Source organism: Lithobates pipiens, unplaced genomic scaffold (assembly GCF_037356315.1).
Source record: "Lithobates pipiens isolate NorthernLeopardFrog02 unplaced genomic scaffold, aLitPip1_a1.2 Scaffold_22, whole genome shotgun sequence".
Classification (NCBI taxonomy): domain Eukaryota; kingdom Metazoa; phylum Chordata; class Amphibia; order Anura; family Ranidae; genus Lithobates; species Lithobates pipiens.
The window spans coordinates 143,965,652-143,982,181 of NW_027507784.1; the positions used below are offsets into that span (position 1 = coordinate 143,965,652).

At 41.3% G+C, this 16,530-nt stretch overlaps 1 protein-coding gene across 2 annotated transcripts in view; it reads right to left on the minus strand.

The window, feature by feature from the left end:
- Positions 1-16,530, minus strand: part of LOC143924233 (ras-related protein Rab-5B-like) — a 113,419-nt gene that overhangs the window by 24,199 nt on the left and 72,690 nt on the right. For both annotated transcript variants that reach the window (XM_077448428.1, XM_077448429.1), the window contains one exon: positions 3,000-3,122. In XM_077448428.1, coding sequence (XP_077304554.1) covers positions 3,000-3,122 — 123 coding nt within the window. The remainder of the gene's footprint in view (positions 1-2,999; positions 3,123-16,530) is intronic.

Below are 16,530 nucleotides of genomic sequence, written 5' to 3' on the forward strand. Positions count from 1 at the left end.
GATATGGCTTGTTCTACTCTATGGGCCCTCCAATCTGATCTGTCATGATGGAATGGGACGGATCCCCTCCTTCTGTTTTTTTAGTGAACTGGATTGGAGGTAGCTGGATGTATATGACCACAAGTCCATTTACATCTTTGGCTCAATAGAAGTGAACAGAGGGTCCGATTGGGTTGGACCGATCGTGCCAAAGAGGCCTAGACTTCTATTACATCCTGCAGGTGCGTTGCACCTTCTGAAAGCTCACCACACCTGCAGGTAATAACAGAATTCTATGGCTCAGTGCAGGTAACCCACAGGTGTTCTGCGCTGCACCTGCGGATCAGTTTGAAAGCAGCCCAGTAACCACTGCAGAAGAGAGATGCCCATATATACACTGTAATTTTAGTAATAAACTTACCTTTTAATAACAGTCTTCCATTCAGGTATCGCCGGCTGTTGCTGTCCCAGGCAGAGTGCATTTGGTATGACTCCGCCTATGACAGGAGACGGCGCTATACAGGAAGCATTGGTTTATGCAGCTCTGTAGCCACTTGTTTTCTCGACATTTCTATAGCTTCATTAACAACACTAATGCTCTATGATGGTGGGTTGGCAACCCATAATCTGGGCTTGCCAACCTGCCATCCCAGAGCGAAGGTCGCGGGCCACTTCAGAGGGCTTCCCGGGGCACTGGTTGGGCACACCTGCTGTAGAAGAAGGACTTCCACCCCAGGAGAGGCTAAAATATGCCCCCCAGACCACCAGAATGGGGCTCCAACCATATAGCTCATATAGAGACTGTACAGGAAGGACTTCCACCCAGGAGATGCTTAACCTTGCTGGTGCGACAAATGCTAAGGGATACCTCGCGCTTCCAATCCTGATCAGGTGAGAAAAAAGAAGAATACTGTGAGCCAGGTATGCCTTTGATTTATAGTTAACCAGTCCTATCAGGTTGTGGGGGCAGAGTCACAACCCATTGTATGCTGCCATGATGCACAAGGAAAAAAGATTACATGTTTGCGAGCTTATCTCTTGCAAAACTACAGGAGTCTCTCTTGATTTCATTCCTGCACAGTAGCACCTAGGACTTTGAATGGGGAACACCAACATTGTAAACAAGTCATGCTTTATTGTACTCAATAGTACTGTCTGTTTACAAAGAATTTTAGTCACGGATATATATATATATATATATCCATGGTTACATTGGTGTAAGCTGGATCAATGTAACCAAGTATAATATACCCATGCCCTGAATTATTCTTTAAGCAAGAGTTTCCAGAGAGAATGAGAGAACAGAGTGAAGTCTGCTTCCGCTCCTCTGTTGTCCAATAACAGCAGCTGATCTCTGCCCAAGCTGTGTTGCTCAGCTGGAGTGTATGTGAAGGTTCCAGAGAATGCAGGACCTGGCTGTGCTGTCTGCATCATAAGACTGGCTCAACATAGTTACTAATCAGTTGATTGGGAAAACAACTACCTTGCCTGGAGTTTGAATTTAGATGCTCTTACACAAGGGCATGCAACGTATTCAGATACCGAACAGCTAGGATGGAAGATGTGCGATTACCTCACACATCACAATTAAGTAAGGTACAATGTAGATGATTCAGAAGCAAAAAATGCTAGAACAGGGATTCCCAAATCTGTTCCCTGATCAAGAATACAGGTTTGTAGGTTATCTGCCTACATAGGTGGACTATAGAAAACTGGGGAAAACCTCTCTGTGCCCCCAGAAACAAAGGGAGGATGGACTATATTGTTACCCAAACATTTATAATAGCATAATAATAAAAAATGAGTTTTTATTGATACAAAATATTAAAAGTAACATGTATCCAAATACAAAAACAACAATACCATCTTCAAATCATGTGTTATTGAACTAACCAACAACTGTCTCAGGCGACCTGGACGCGACCACTGCGGTGACTTGCAAAACGACTTCTGTATAGAAGTCAATGCAAGTCGCCCCAAAAGTCGTACAGGAACCTTTTTCTAAGTTGGAGCATCTTGATTAGAACGGTTCCCTTGCACAGAGCGGGACGTGAATTGTCAGGTGGCTAAGTCGCCTGACGAGTCGCCCCTGTGTGAACCAGCTCTAAGTGTCCTATTATTAAAAGTCAGCAGCTGCAGTATCTGTAGCTGCTGGCTTTAAATTTTTGCAGGGGTGGGCAGACCTCCTCTTTAAGCGCTGCAAGCTGGAGACTCAATTTACCCTGGATCAGAGATGCCGATACACTATTCCCAACAAACACGCATTCCTGTAAATGTGGCTGTATAAAAGTGGGTGCTCAAGTGATGGCTATGATTCTTACAGAAATCATCTGCACATAATCTATGCCAGTTATTCCATATACGTTTACATATTTTATCATGAAGAATCAGGCTACCTACCGGCTGCAATCCTGTATGTAAAATGGGCAAAAACAGGTATATTAATTTAAAACACAGTGCTTTAGTAAACTGAATGTCATACAGTTAGGCCTCTTTCACATGAGTGGACTGAACTGGTCTACCCGTCTGCATTTCGTACCACCCAAAGTTCTCTATGGGGGAGGTGGATGTAAATAGACATGTTTGTTTACACATGCCTGCATCCAATCCGGTCTGCCAAAAACTTCCCCAGCTGTCTAGTGGATAGAATTGGATGACAGTCAGGTGGAAACAGACAGGCAGTTCGTTTCCATCTGACTGCCCCATAGAGAACAGCGGGCTGTGTCAGCGTCTACGAACCTGTCATCCGCCTGCTCAGTGGGGGATCAGCGGACAGATCCCGTTGAAGGAGTCCGCCAGATTGAAAGGGGTCTTAGGGCTTCGATCTACTGTAAACTACAACGTCTACATTATATTCAGTAGGCTTTATTTACCAGCATCCAATTCTTCAAGGAAACCAGACAAATACAAGCTTCACTGAAATAATCCAAAAGAAACTAGAAAAAGTATTCATATTTGAGTCAGCTGAGGCTCAAAGTAGTTTCATGCATTCATCCACTGTTCCACAGTTTAATACTTACTTCAAATTCTACCATCCTCTTCTCTGCCAAATCTGACTTGTTGCCAGCCAAAGCAATCACGATATTAGGACTTGCCTGCCGTTGTAACTCTTTTACCCATGCCTTTGCACGATCAAATGTTTCCTGTGTACGATAAAGTAAAAGAACATCTGAACATTGTGTATTCAGTAGAATTGTTTCAACAATGTATTCAACACTATCATGTTATATTACCATATATAGTTACATAGCAGGTGAGGTTGAAAAAAAGACAACCTATGTGTGTGATTAGTCAGTATTACATTGTATATCCCTGTATGTTGCTGTCGTTCAGGTGCTATAATAGTTTTTTGAAACTATTTATGCCCCCTGCTGAGACCACCACCTGTGGAAGGGAATTCCACATCATTGCCGCTCTTACAGTAAAGAACTCTCTTGTGTAGTTTAAGGTTAAACCTCTTTTCTTCTAATTTTAATGAGTGGCCACGTGTCTTGTTAAACTCCCTTCCGCAAAAAAGTTTTATCCCTATTGTGAGGTAACCAGTATGGTATTTGTAAATTTAAAACATATCCCCTCTAAAAATGTCTCTTCTCCAGGGAGAATGAGTTCAGTGCTTGCAACCTTTCTTCATAACTAATGTCCTCCAGACCCTTTATTAGCTTTGTTGCCCTTCTTTGTACTCGCTCCATTTCCAGTACATCCTTCCTGAGGACTGGTGCCCAGAACTGGACAGCATACTCCAGGTGCAGCCAGGCCAGAGTCTTGTAGAGCGGGAGAATTATCGCTTTAACCCTGGAGTTAATCCCTTTTTAATGCATGCCAATATTCTGTTTGCTTTGTTAGCAGCAGTTTGGCATTGCATGCCATTGCTGAGCGTATCATCTACTAGGACCCTCAGATCCTTTTCCATCCTAGATTCCCCCAGAGGTTCTTCCCCCCAGTGTATAGATTGCATTCATATTTTTGCCACCCAAATGCATTATTTTTCAAATTTTTCTACATTAAACCTCATTTGCCATGTAGTTGCCCACCCCATTATTTGTTCAGATCTTCTTGCAAGGTTTCCACATCCTGTGGAGAAGTTACTGCCCTGCTTAGCTTAGTATAGTCTGCAAATACAGAGATTGAACTGTTTACCCCATCCTCCAGGTCGTTTATGAACAAATTAAATATGACTGGTCCCAGCACAGAACCCTGTGGGACCCCACTACCCACCCCTGACCATTCCAAGTATTCCCCATTTATCACCACCCTCGGAACTCACCCTTGTAGCCAGTTTTCTATCCATGTACTCACCCTATGGTCCATGCCAACGGACCTTATTTTGTACAGTAAACATTTATGGGGAACTGTGTCAAATGCTTTTGCAAAATCCAGATACACCAAGTCTACAGGCCTTTCTTTATCTAGATGACAACTCGCCTCCTCATAGAAGGTTAATAAATTGGTTTGGCAAGAATGATTCTTCATGAATCCATGCCGATTACTGCGAATGATACCGTTTTCATTACTAAAATTTTGTATATATATAGTCCCTTATCCCCTCCAAGCGCTTGCATACTATTAATGTAAAACTAACTGGTCTGTAATTCCCAAGGATGTATTTTGGGCCCTTTTTAAATATTGGTGCTACATTGGATTTTCTCTACTCCGCTGGTACCATTCCAGTCAGTATACTGTCAGTAAAAATTAGGAACAATGGTCTGGCAATTACTTGACTGAGATTTCTTATTGCTAAGAAGTCGAGGAAACTGGCCTCATTGGATTATGAGATTAGTTTGATGAAAACCAAACTTGTTCCCTTTAAGAATGACCCAGAATACACGCAAAGATCTGAAGTATTAAAAACTATTTTGATTAAAGAGGAAACTGAACAAAAAGCTAAGAAAAAGAAAAAATACAACAGAGATAAAAAAGATTATAAGGACAATGTAGTTTTTAAATGGCAGGTATCTATTGACAATCTGGCCCCCCCACTACCTAGGGTTGATATGGGCTCACAACCCCCTGTCAACCATGATATGAGAGCAAGGGGTGGTAGTACCACTAATCCTTATTCCTCATGGGGGCCCCCACGTCAGGCCTCTCCAGCCCACGTTGGACGATGGAGGGGTCCACCAACACAGCCACATCCTTATTCAAATAGAGGATGGGGTGGTAAGGGCAATTCTGACTATCAACAGTATTCAACTCCATCAAACTACTATCAGCATTCAACTCCAGCTGGCCCTCCCCCACCTTGGCAACCCAGAGGTAAAAATCCTTTCTTTCAAGGGAGGAAACCTTTCTTACAAGGTAGAAATAGTGATAGAGACACAAGACCCCCCCCGGATGTAAGGGACGTAGGGTCCAACTATAGGGTTGAGACCTCTAATAGATATGCTCCCCTTAGGGGTGAGGGAATTAGACATCCCGGACCCTCCAGTGGTCATGATGGGTCACAACCACCATATGTCCACCCCTCAGGAGGCAACTATTATCAACAGGGTTTTCAGGAAGGATCTCGGGGGGGACACAAAAGAAATGGAGACACAAGAGAGGGCGCAGAGGGGGGCAAACGTCTTCACGCCAAAAAGGAGAAGGACATAGATAGCAGTGGTATCATTAATCTGAGCAATAAAGAGTTATCAAAGGAGGAATTACAGACTCTCAATAAAGGCCTGAAGTTTGTACCTCCACATAACCTTAACAAATTTCAGACCTTTGTTGACATTCAAAAGTATACGCGCAAATTAAATATAAAAAAAGGTACATTATGAGTAACCCCACTCGTCAACTAGCTAGGGAACCAACAATGATCATCCATTCAGGCCTGTCAAATGCCTCTCTGTTTAATCCTCCTAACAATACGGCACCCAATATAAATGTTTTTCGTGACTTAGTAGTGAGGGATCTGAATGACTTAAAGTTGAAACCAGTCCAACCTACACGTGATTTCAAGGTAGGATTGGACTCATTATGTAATAGGAAGGATATAGTGGTCCGTTCGGCGGACAAGGGAGGCGCGATAGTAATCCTTGAAAAAGTAATGTATACTAATGAGATGACTAGGATTTTATCAGACCTTGACACCTATTCCCCATTACCTACGGACCCCACAGTTAAGTTTAAACGTGAATTAAAAGAGCTTGTTAATAAGGGGTTCGATATGGGCATTCTAAATAAAAAAGAGAAAGATTTTTTGGTTCCCCTGGCGCCACGTTTGCCAGTCATGTATTCTTTGCAAAGATCCACAAGTCTTTGGACAATCCACCAGGGCGACCCATCATCAGCGGAATCGATTCTGTAACTTACCGTATAGGGAAGTATATAGATGGTTATTTACAACCGCTGGTGATGGGTACCCCATCCTTCTTGAGAGACACTAAACATGTCATCAATATTTTACAATCTGTGGAATGGAAATCTTCCTATCTGTTGGTCACTGCGGACGTGGCTTCGTTGTATACGGCCATTTCTCATCAGTTGGGTTATGATGCAGTACAGTATTTTCTAGCTCAAGATAATAACATTTCGGTCACTCAGTGTAATTACATTTTAGAACTACTTCTTTTTGCTATGACACACAACCATTTTTGGCATGATGGAGCCCATTTTTTGCAGGTAAGGGGGGTGGCCATGGGAGCCAAATTTGCTCCCAGCATGGCCAACCTCTTTATGGCAAAATTGGAGGAGGACATTGTTTTAGGGAATAGACCTCCAGAGCTGGTGGCCTGGAAAAGGTTTATTGATGATATCCTATTCATTTGGGACGGTGACAGTGTGTCTGCGGAACTCTTTCTATCCCATTTAAACAACAACGATCGAGGCATAGTCCTCAGTCATGTTTTGAGTCCTAATAATATCCAATTTTTGGATTTAAACATCTTCATTATGGATAATAAGATAATTACCACTACGTTTTTTAAGAAGACTGACAGGAATAGTTATATTCCGCTAGACTCCTGCCATCATAAATCTTGGCTGTCAGCTGTTCCAAAAGGGCAATTTTTGCGCTTAAAGCGCAACTGTACCATCAATGATGACTTCCTTAGGGAGGCATCAATTCTCAAAAAAAGATTTGAGGCCAAGGGTTACGATGGTGACTCTCTTGATTCCATCGTAATGGAGGTTGATAACAGAGATCGTCAATCTCTGTTAGCTGATAAGCAACCAAAGATTGAAAACACTGACAATCATGGCCTGGCCTTGATTACAACTTTTTCCAGCCAACATTGGGTCGTCAAAAGGATTATAAAGAAACATTGGCCAGTCATAAAAAATTATCGTGTTTTAGGTCCTGTATTACCAGATAGACCAAATGTTATATTTAGGGGTGCCACAAATCTGAGGAACATGATTGCTCTCAATGTCCCCGACCCCCCTAAGAGACCTACCCTTTTCGGAGATTTGAAAGGTTTTTTCCCGTGTGGAAAGTGTAGAGCTTGCAAGTTGAACACGTCACGGGGTAGGAGATTTACGGAATTCACTTTGCATGGGACGGGGCTCACATATTCCATCCGAACTTTCATTACATGTTCCACTAAGTGTGTTGTGTACTTGCTTAGGTGTCCATGCGGCTTGGAATATGTGGGACGCACAGTTCGTATGTTACATGTGCGTCTGGGAGAACACATAACTAACATCTGTAAAGGTTTCGATAAGCATAATGTGAGTAAGCATTATGATTTGAAACATAATCGTGACCCAAGGGGTACCACTTTTTTAGCAATTGAAAAATATGTACCGCATTGGCGCGGCAGTAATGCCAAGCGTACTATCTCAAGAGCTGAAACTAATTGGATACACAAATTGGGCACGCACATCCCTGGGGGACTCAATGTTGAGTGGGACATCAACTGTTTTATCAATAATGGTTGATGTCCCTCTCTTTAGCCCGTCCCAGTGGTTGTGTTTAACTGGTTTAAATTGATAAATAAAATGCCTTATTATTATGTACTTTTTGTATAAACAGCTTCTGGAATGCCAGTTGTATAACATTATTGCAAAAACAGTGTTATTTTTTTATGTTTTATTTATTTTATACAAGGCTATTTGATAAATAGACTACGGGTAATGGTGTCCGTTTAGTATATTTTGATATTTTGTATCTCTCGAGTTCTCTGCTGTTCTCGGAGATATTTGTTCTCCCCCATGTGGCAGCTTAATATATCATGTAGATCACTTCTCCCATTGAGAATAGATGTGATCTACAAACGCTCTGAGAATCCTGAACGGCTTCTGTTTCTGTAATCTCACGATAGCTCATGAGATTTCAGTATCAGAACCCCAAAGTTAAATACGAAGCATTCCACATACACTGCACATATTAATAAAATATTAAAGATATAATCTCCCTAACCAATAAAGAGACACCCCATAACTGTAAAACATTACAATGATTAATACATAAGCATAACACATGTGCACATTTATGTGAATGGTGTAATCTGAAATGATTGTACTTTATTTATCATGCAGACATGTACCATTCATATAAAAACAATAAATATATATATATTAAATAGTTCTAAATAATTTTAAAAAGCATAACAATAAAAATATTGTTAAATTATAAATTAAATTAAATATTAAATATTAAAAATTAAATATTAAATAAATTAAATAAATTAAATAAATTAAATAAATTAAAAATATAAATTAAAAATAAAAATACAGTCACTGCCCTATGCGAACTGCTGGGAGTGTCAGTGAAACGTTAATGACACTCCCAGATCAGTTCGCATATTGCAGTGCGATCTGCAAACTCGGACAGGAATCAGATCGCATGGTGTGAACACCCATGCGATCCGATTCTGCTGCGGACCAAAAAAAGGGTCCTGTGCGAGTTTGGGGCGGGTGCGATGCAAATTCAGCCATACTATTTAGGCCGGGTTCACACTGCTGCGGGGGGAGATCCGGATGTGATTCGCACCGCACTGCAGTGCAAATCACATCCGATCTCCGTAGCGATGCGAGTTCAGCCATACAGATAGTATGGCTGAATTCGCATCGCTCCCGCAGCAAACTCGCACGGGACCCTTTTTTTGGTCCGCAACAGAATCGGATCGCATGGGTGTTCACACCATGCGATCCGATTCCTGTGCGAGTCTGCAGATCGCACTGCGATATGCGGACGGAACTGGGGGTGTCATTAACATATCATTGACACTCCCAGCCGTCCGCATAGGGCAGTGTAAACTGCCGGCGGGAGGTGTGTGATGCGGTAAAACGCCGCGGATTCGCGGCATTCCCGCATCGCTATAGTGTGAACCTGGCCTAAGGCTGAACTCGCATCGCACAGAGATCGGATGTGATTTGCACTACAGTGCGGTGTGAATCACATCCGGTTCCCGTAACCGCAGCAGTGTGAACCCAGCCTTAGGCCGGGTTCACACCGCTGCGATGCGGGAACGCCGCGAATCCGCGGCGTTTTCCCGCATCGCATTACTCCCACTGCCCTATGCGAACGGCTGGGAGTGTCAATGATATGTTAATGACACCCCCAGTTCCATCCGCATATCGCAGTGCGATCTGCCGACTCGCACAGGAATCGGATCGCATGGTGTGAACCCCCATACGATCCGATTCTGTTGCGGACCAAAAAAAGGGTCCCGTGCGAGTTTGCTGTGGGAGCGATGCGAATTCCGCCATACTATCTGTATGGCTGCACTCGCATCGCTACGGAGATCGGATGTGATTTGCACTACAGTGCGGTGTGAATCACATCCGGTTCTCGTAACCACAGCAGTGTGAACCCAGCCTTAGGCCGGGTTCACACCGCTGCGATGCGGGAACGCCGCGAATCCGCGGCGTTTTCCCGCATCGCATTACTCCCACTGCCCTATGCGAACGGCTGGGAGTGTCAATGATATGTTAATGACACCCCCAGTTCCATCCGCATATCGCAGTGCGATCTGCCGGCTCGCACAGGAATCGGATCGCATGGTGTGAACCCCCATACGATTCGATTCTGTTGCGGACCAAAAAAAGGGTCCCGTGCGAGTTTGCTGCGGGAGCGATGCGAATTCCGCCATACTATCTGTATGGCTGCACTCGCATCGCTACGGAGATCGGATGTGATTTGCGGTGCGAATCGCATCCGGTTCTCCCCCCGCAGCAGTGTGAACCCAGCCTTATAAACAAATGTGAAGGACTCGGAGGATAGATATATATATATATATATATATATATATATATATATATATATATATATATATATATATACACACATACAGATATATATATATATATATACATACACATACGGACACAACAGATATAAATATATACACACACAGATATAAAAAATTGTATAGATATATATATATATATATATATATATATATATATATATATATATATATATATATATATATATATATATATATGTGTGTGTAATTGGTAATTGTATAGTTAATGTAAATCTAACCTGCTCTTGATGGATGTTCCACTGCAGTAGAGAAATTTTTTACTTTCAGTATTGACCATGCAGGCAGATGGACGAAGGAAGAATCTATTCTCTCTCAGAGATCTCCTGATATCTCCACCTCTGGGCTGGAGAAGCCAGAAAGGAGAACTTGAAAGAGAATCACAGAGATAAAGTGGCATCTCTGTATACTAAACATGCCGTTTCTATTGCAGTCAATGCAGCCGTTCTGTGGACTGAGATGAGAAGAGAAAAATAGTTCTCCATCTTCTGATCTCAGTATATTAAACCTGCAATGCTCTGAGATGAGCAGAGATCATCCTGATCTCAGCTTATCTCAGTTTACTAAACGGACACCAATGTTTGGTAGTTGATGCCGGTATGGAATTTTATTGGCACATCCATATATCCGCATATAAATTTTTATGCATTTTTATGCTTTTGTGGATGGTGGCATTTATATCTATATATTTAATTTGCTTTACAATTATATTTATTTCTTATCTGTATTTTTTAAAAAGGTTTCTCTACCATTGGAGATAGGGTTGCTCGGTGGTCCCGATCGTTATGTGTTGTTACCGGGTTAAATTTGGGTTCTGACCCCGTTCGAATGAGTAAGTCGTCCGGTGGTTAATTTACCAAGCCCATGATAGTGGTTTGTTTTTACCTATGGCGGGGCTCCTTACCTTACCTGTAGGCCCTAAAAGGGTTTAGCACAGGGGTGTGGGCGTACCCCTGATGACGTCAGATTTTGACGAAACGATCGTCGGGTAGCCACGCTCACCCTTTGTGCTTCAGCATTCGTATATTTTATTTTTTTGCTAGCAAATTGTTTATTTTTTAAAGATACGTTCATTTTTGTATGGCTCGGTGGAGTCGTTCTTTAGCGCTTAAAATTATTCGGTGGAATAAAGATTTACGTGTTTAAACTTTATCACACGATTTGGCGCACTTTTATTTTTGTCTTTATGATGATATGATACTCCAAGACTTTTGAGAGGACCAGAACGGACTTGGTGACTACGAGACATTCGAAGGTGTGGGTTTTCCTCCGGCTTCCTGTATCGAGGCTCCTACGTGTTCGCAACCGCGCAGACCGGCTCACAAGAGGACTCGAACTGATTCGGTGATTGTGGAACGTCTGAGGGACTGGGTCGTTTACCAGCTTTCCGCATCGAACCGTCTGGATGTCCGTATTTGCGTATACCGACCGTTGATCTGGTAAGCCTCCATTCATTTCTGACCTATAGCAGTGAAGGGTCCACGTGGTCAAGCACTATATATTTTTTGTTTGAACAAACAATGATCAACCACACTTTTTGTTGTTCACTCACATATGACATTATTTATATTGTGTAGCCCTACTATACACTTTTTAAATTTTTTCACAATCTTTTTCAAATGTATTGGACTTTTGGGTTACTGATGAATGTTTTTTATTTGATAATTTTTGAAAATACTTTTCACCATTGATTTTCACTATTGATTTTCACTGTATTTGGATTCACCTATATTCTGATTTTCATTATTTAGATTATTTAGGATTCTTTACCAAAGTTTATACATTTTCGTATTAAGTCACATTTTAATTTTCATAGGTTAAGCGCTGCACTTTTATCTTTTATGTTTTGTTGTGCCTAGTATCTTGGTTATAGTGTTCAGCTGCTGTTCTTTTAATTTTTAATTTTTTTAAATTTTGTTACTAAGCACAGATTTTTTATACTTTTTTTATGTTTTGAATTACTTGACTGAGTTCCCCAAGTACCCTTGGGTGCAAGCCACCCGGTCCCGGTGATTTATTAATGTTAAGTTTCCGAAGACCAATTCTAATTCTGTCTCTGTTAGCCATGAGGGTGCTTCCTGTAATGTGTCACGAGGATAAACACTGCAGCTTTGGTTACTGAAGCCCCTCCCCCGAGATTCCCTTGTGAAGACTTAGGAGAAGAATAAATTCAATACCTTCACCATCTCCCCATCCTTTGTAACCAGATGTCCTTCCTCATTCTTTATGGGGCCAATATGGTCTGTCCTCCCTTTTTTACGGTTACATATTTAAAGAATCTCTTGGGATTTTTTTTTGCTCTCCTCTATGTGTCTTTCGTGTTCTATCTTAGCTGCCCTAATTGCACCCTTACATTTCTTGTTGCATTCTTTATAAAGTTTGAATGCTGACGATGATCCCTCAAAGCAGTATTTTTTGAAGGCCTTCTGTTTTGCTTTTATATGTATTTTTACATTGGCGTTAAGCCATACAGGTCTCTTTTTCGCTCTTTTAAATTTATTACCTAATGGGATGCACTGGTTAATGCCCTTATTTAATATGCTCTTAAAGCAAACCCATCTCTCCTCCGTGTTCTTTGCTCCTAATGCTGGCCATACACTATATGAAAAATTGGCCAAACCCATTTTCGAAAAACAAACATTCGGCCATGAGTGCCATCATGCAATGACCAATAAATCGTTCAGTGGACATAAATGGATTTTTTACATATAGCTAGTGCGGACAGTTTGGACGGGAAACACATTACCCTTTCAATTTATCGTTTCTTCAGCAGAAAATGTCCAAACTTGTCCTTAGCTTTTTCGGCTCAAAAGCATCCCAATGATTATCGATTTTGTGCCCGTTAACTGGCTGAAAAATGAACAAACTAACTATCTAAATGTCAGAATTTCGGCCGATTCTTCGTATAGTGTATGGCCAGCATTAGATTTTATCCCAATTTATATCTTCTAGCAAGGTTTGTAGTTTAGGGAAGTTGGCGGTTTTGAAATTCAGTGTCTTTGTATTTCCCTTATGTTTACGTTTCCTACTTGTGTGATTTATACTGAAGCCAATTGACCTGTGATGGCAAAATTATATACCCACTGCAGGATGATGCTTGGGAGGAGGTCTTGGGTGTTCAGGTAATGAGTGTCATAGCTGCGGGTGATAAGGTGATACAAATAAACTATTTGCATAGAATATATTTTACTGTAACCTGCTTTATGTAAGATGGGAAGGTTGAGAAGGGTGGACTCTCTTCTGAATACTAAAGATGCCATAATGCGCTAGGGGATTTTCTCCATATGATCTGGGATTGTCAGAAAATACGTTGGTTTTTGTCTGAAGTTACCCCCTTTATGAAGGACAAACTTGCTTTTTCCAATATATGTAACCCTGCTAGATGTCTCCTTGGTGCTCTGGAGGAGGAAGAATTAAGTGCCACCAGGAAGGTTTCGGTAAGGCTACTTTTCTTTTATGCAAAAAAAGCAATTGCCCTCAGATGGAAGGACCCAGCAAGAACCTCCAATATTACAACTGTGGATAGATCTGAAATAAAATGACCTACATTGCTAGAGGTTGTACGAAAAAAAAAATGTGATAAAATATGGTCAGAATGGGCCTCTAAGGTCTCTGGAGAGATTAATGTTTAAATGACACTGTGGCGTTTACCCCTATGAAGGTAAAGAGTTACAGATGTGTGCCCTAAGTCAAGTTCTCCTTAATGTCATGTTGCTATATCTTTGGAGTGGAGGGATGGCGCTTTCAGTAGGTCTGTATCTTTGTCTGCGGACATTGTAGATTGAATTAAAGATACCCTTTCATGTGGAATATTGTTGATGCCTGTGACAAAACTAATAAAATACTTAAAAAATCAAAACAAAAAACAAAACCAGCTTACTAGGTTTCACACCAGGCAATACCACCAGTCTGAAACATTTATTTCTCAGACACTTTGATAAATGATGCCTATCTGTCTCCAGTATTATCTATTACATTTTTAGACATGCTGAACCAATGAAAAAAAGCTTAGGTTTTACTCACCAACTACATTCAAGTTTATTTTTTTATTTAGTTTTTGCGTGCGCAATCAACACTACACTACGTATTTCCACATCTGGTCAATCTAGCTTCATTGGGCCTCCAAATTTGATCCAATGCACAGACCCCAGTGCTCTAGCCTCTTATTTTAAATGTAAGGACCGGCCACAGGGGAGACAAAATCACTCAGAATAAAATCTATTTATTTTTATTCAAACCACATGCATCATAAAAACACTCACATTTGGTTGTGCTGAATCCCAGCTAAAGTTACCTTTTGCATATACTACACGGGCACTCCCGTTCCTGTCCGAGCCCGGTACTTTTGGTTTTCAGCGGGAAGTGATGCCAGTGCTCATCGGCTCCGGTGACATCACTACCGCTGGAAGCTGATTTGACTAAAAATAAGCTGGTGGTTGGAATAAAAAGATTTTATGCTAGGTGAAAGGCGTATTGATAAGTGTGGCAAAAGAAGAAAGCGGAATAGTGGAGAATGGAGAAACTGTGGTGGAGAAAGCTCTATTTGACCTGCTCTCTACATAAAGAGGGTCAATAAATTCTGGTGAGTTCATGTGGATGAAGAGATGGAGGCACAGTGCAAAAGGTGTGGTGAAGATGCACTTTACTGATGAAAAAAGACTGGAGCACGGCTGGTGCAGGGAGTACTTTAAGATACTGTATTTACTGAGCAAGGAGGACTTTTTTGAATACTGTTTTATGCACATATTCAGGCACTGTAAACTTTATTTAATAAATTGTATATGGGTCACAATGGGTATTTTTTGTTAATTTTGCAATATTAAACATAGGTATAGTTTGGTAATTTTACACATTAAGAGGTGACCCAGGTGGAGCTGGTAGGCTGTTGAATCGTCCCTTAGTTGTACATCTGCAAGTTTGAACACTAATTTACGGACACAGGTCCAAAAAGGCTGCAGGACCTGGCAGCTCCAAAATATATGAAGATAGGCACCTTGCTCATTTCAGCATCTCTAACACAGATGGGAGGACTGTGGGAAAATCCTGTGCAGGGACATTGGGACCCTGTACACAAGGGATACATTTTTAAGTGGTCTAGAGCTGGACTTTAAACCGAGTATTTACAGCATATCTGCAGAATATGACTTGCTAAAACCCCTTTCACACCGGGGCATCAGCAATATTTTTAGTGTCCTCAGGGACGGTCAATGACGAAATGCGTACGACGGAGCCACACACACGTCACTTCCGGGTCGCAGATCGTGTGGAGCGCAGTTGGAGTGCAAGCCGCTCCTCCACAGATCTAGCTGGTAGCCTCATGTGGCATATATAAAACAGCTGTTTTGGACTTTATTGACCTTTGATTAATGTTGGATATTGCTTCTGTTTTCTCCTTACATACACTGTGGACAAGTTGGTTGAAAGAGGAACTACATTATTGTTTTTTTCTTGCGTGTGTGTATATATATATATATATATATATATATATATATATATATATATATATATATATATATATATATATATATATATATATATATATATATATATATATATATATATATGATATTTTATGACACTTGTATTTTAGTTCACATATTTTTATTTTTCTATTTATTATTTTCTTATCATTTGTTGTTGTCCTTTACTTACCTTTGTAGACTCTGTAATGGCCTAATATAGTATTATTTAGCAGTGTGAGCATAAAAGAGGGGGTTCACTCTTAGATTATTTAGAGTATATGGTGGGCATCAATACGGGGTAAATTTTCATGCACAGTGTTGGAGATTATAATTTAATATACCGAATTCTGTGGGAGGGGATATTTACTGTACAGTTCTAGTCGTGGCTTTCAATATTAGAGGAGGCACAGCGTGACTCTGTCTCCCTTTCACCTAGAGGGTTGTTTTCTATGTAGGTCTTATATATTTTCTGGAGAATAACTGGCCCTGGAGACCCCCCCTTCCCCCCTTTTTTCTAAAATATATATTTCATAGTAGGAGGTAGCACCCTGGGCCCTATTTGCTCTATATATAACAGTTAGGCAGCAGTGCCCGCTCATTTCAATGGGCAGGAGCCGTGAAGGAGCGGTGTATACACCGCTCCAAAGATGCTGCTTGCAGGAGTTTTTTTAGCGTCCTGCCAGAGCATCACCTTAGTGTGAAAGCCATCCAGCTTTCACACAGCGACTGCAGGGGAGCCTTTTTTCAAGCGATATTTTTAGCCCAAAATCGTGTGAAAAACGCCTCAGTGTGAAAGGGGTCTTAAATGCTGGGTGTGCTCTCCCTCCAGAGATGCGATGTCCAAGCTCCCCACATCCACTCCATCCTTGTCGATGTATGTAGTATCAAACAAAAAAAAC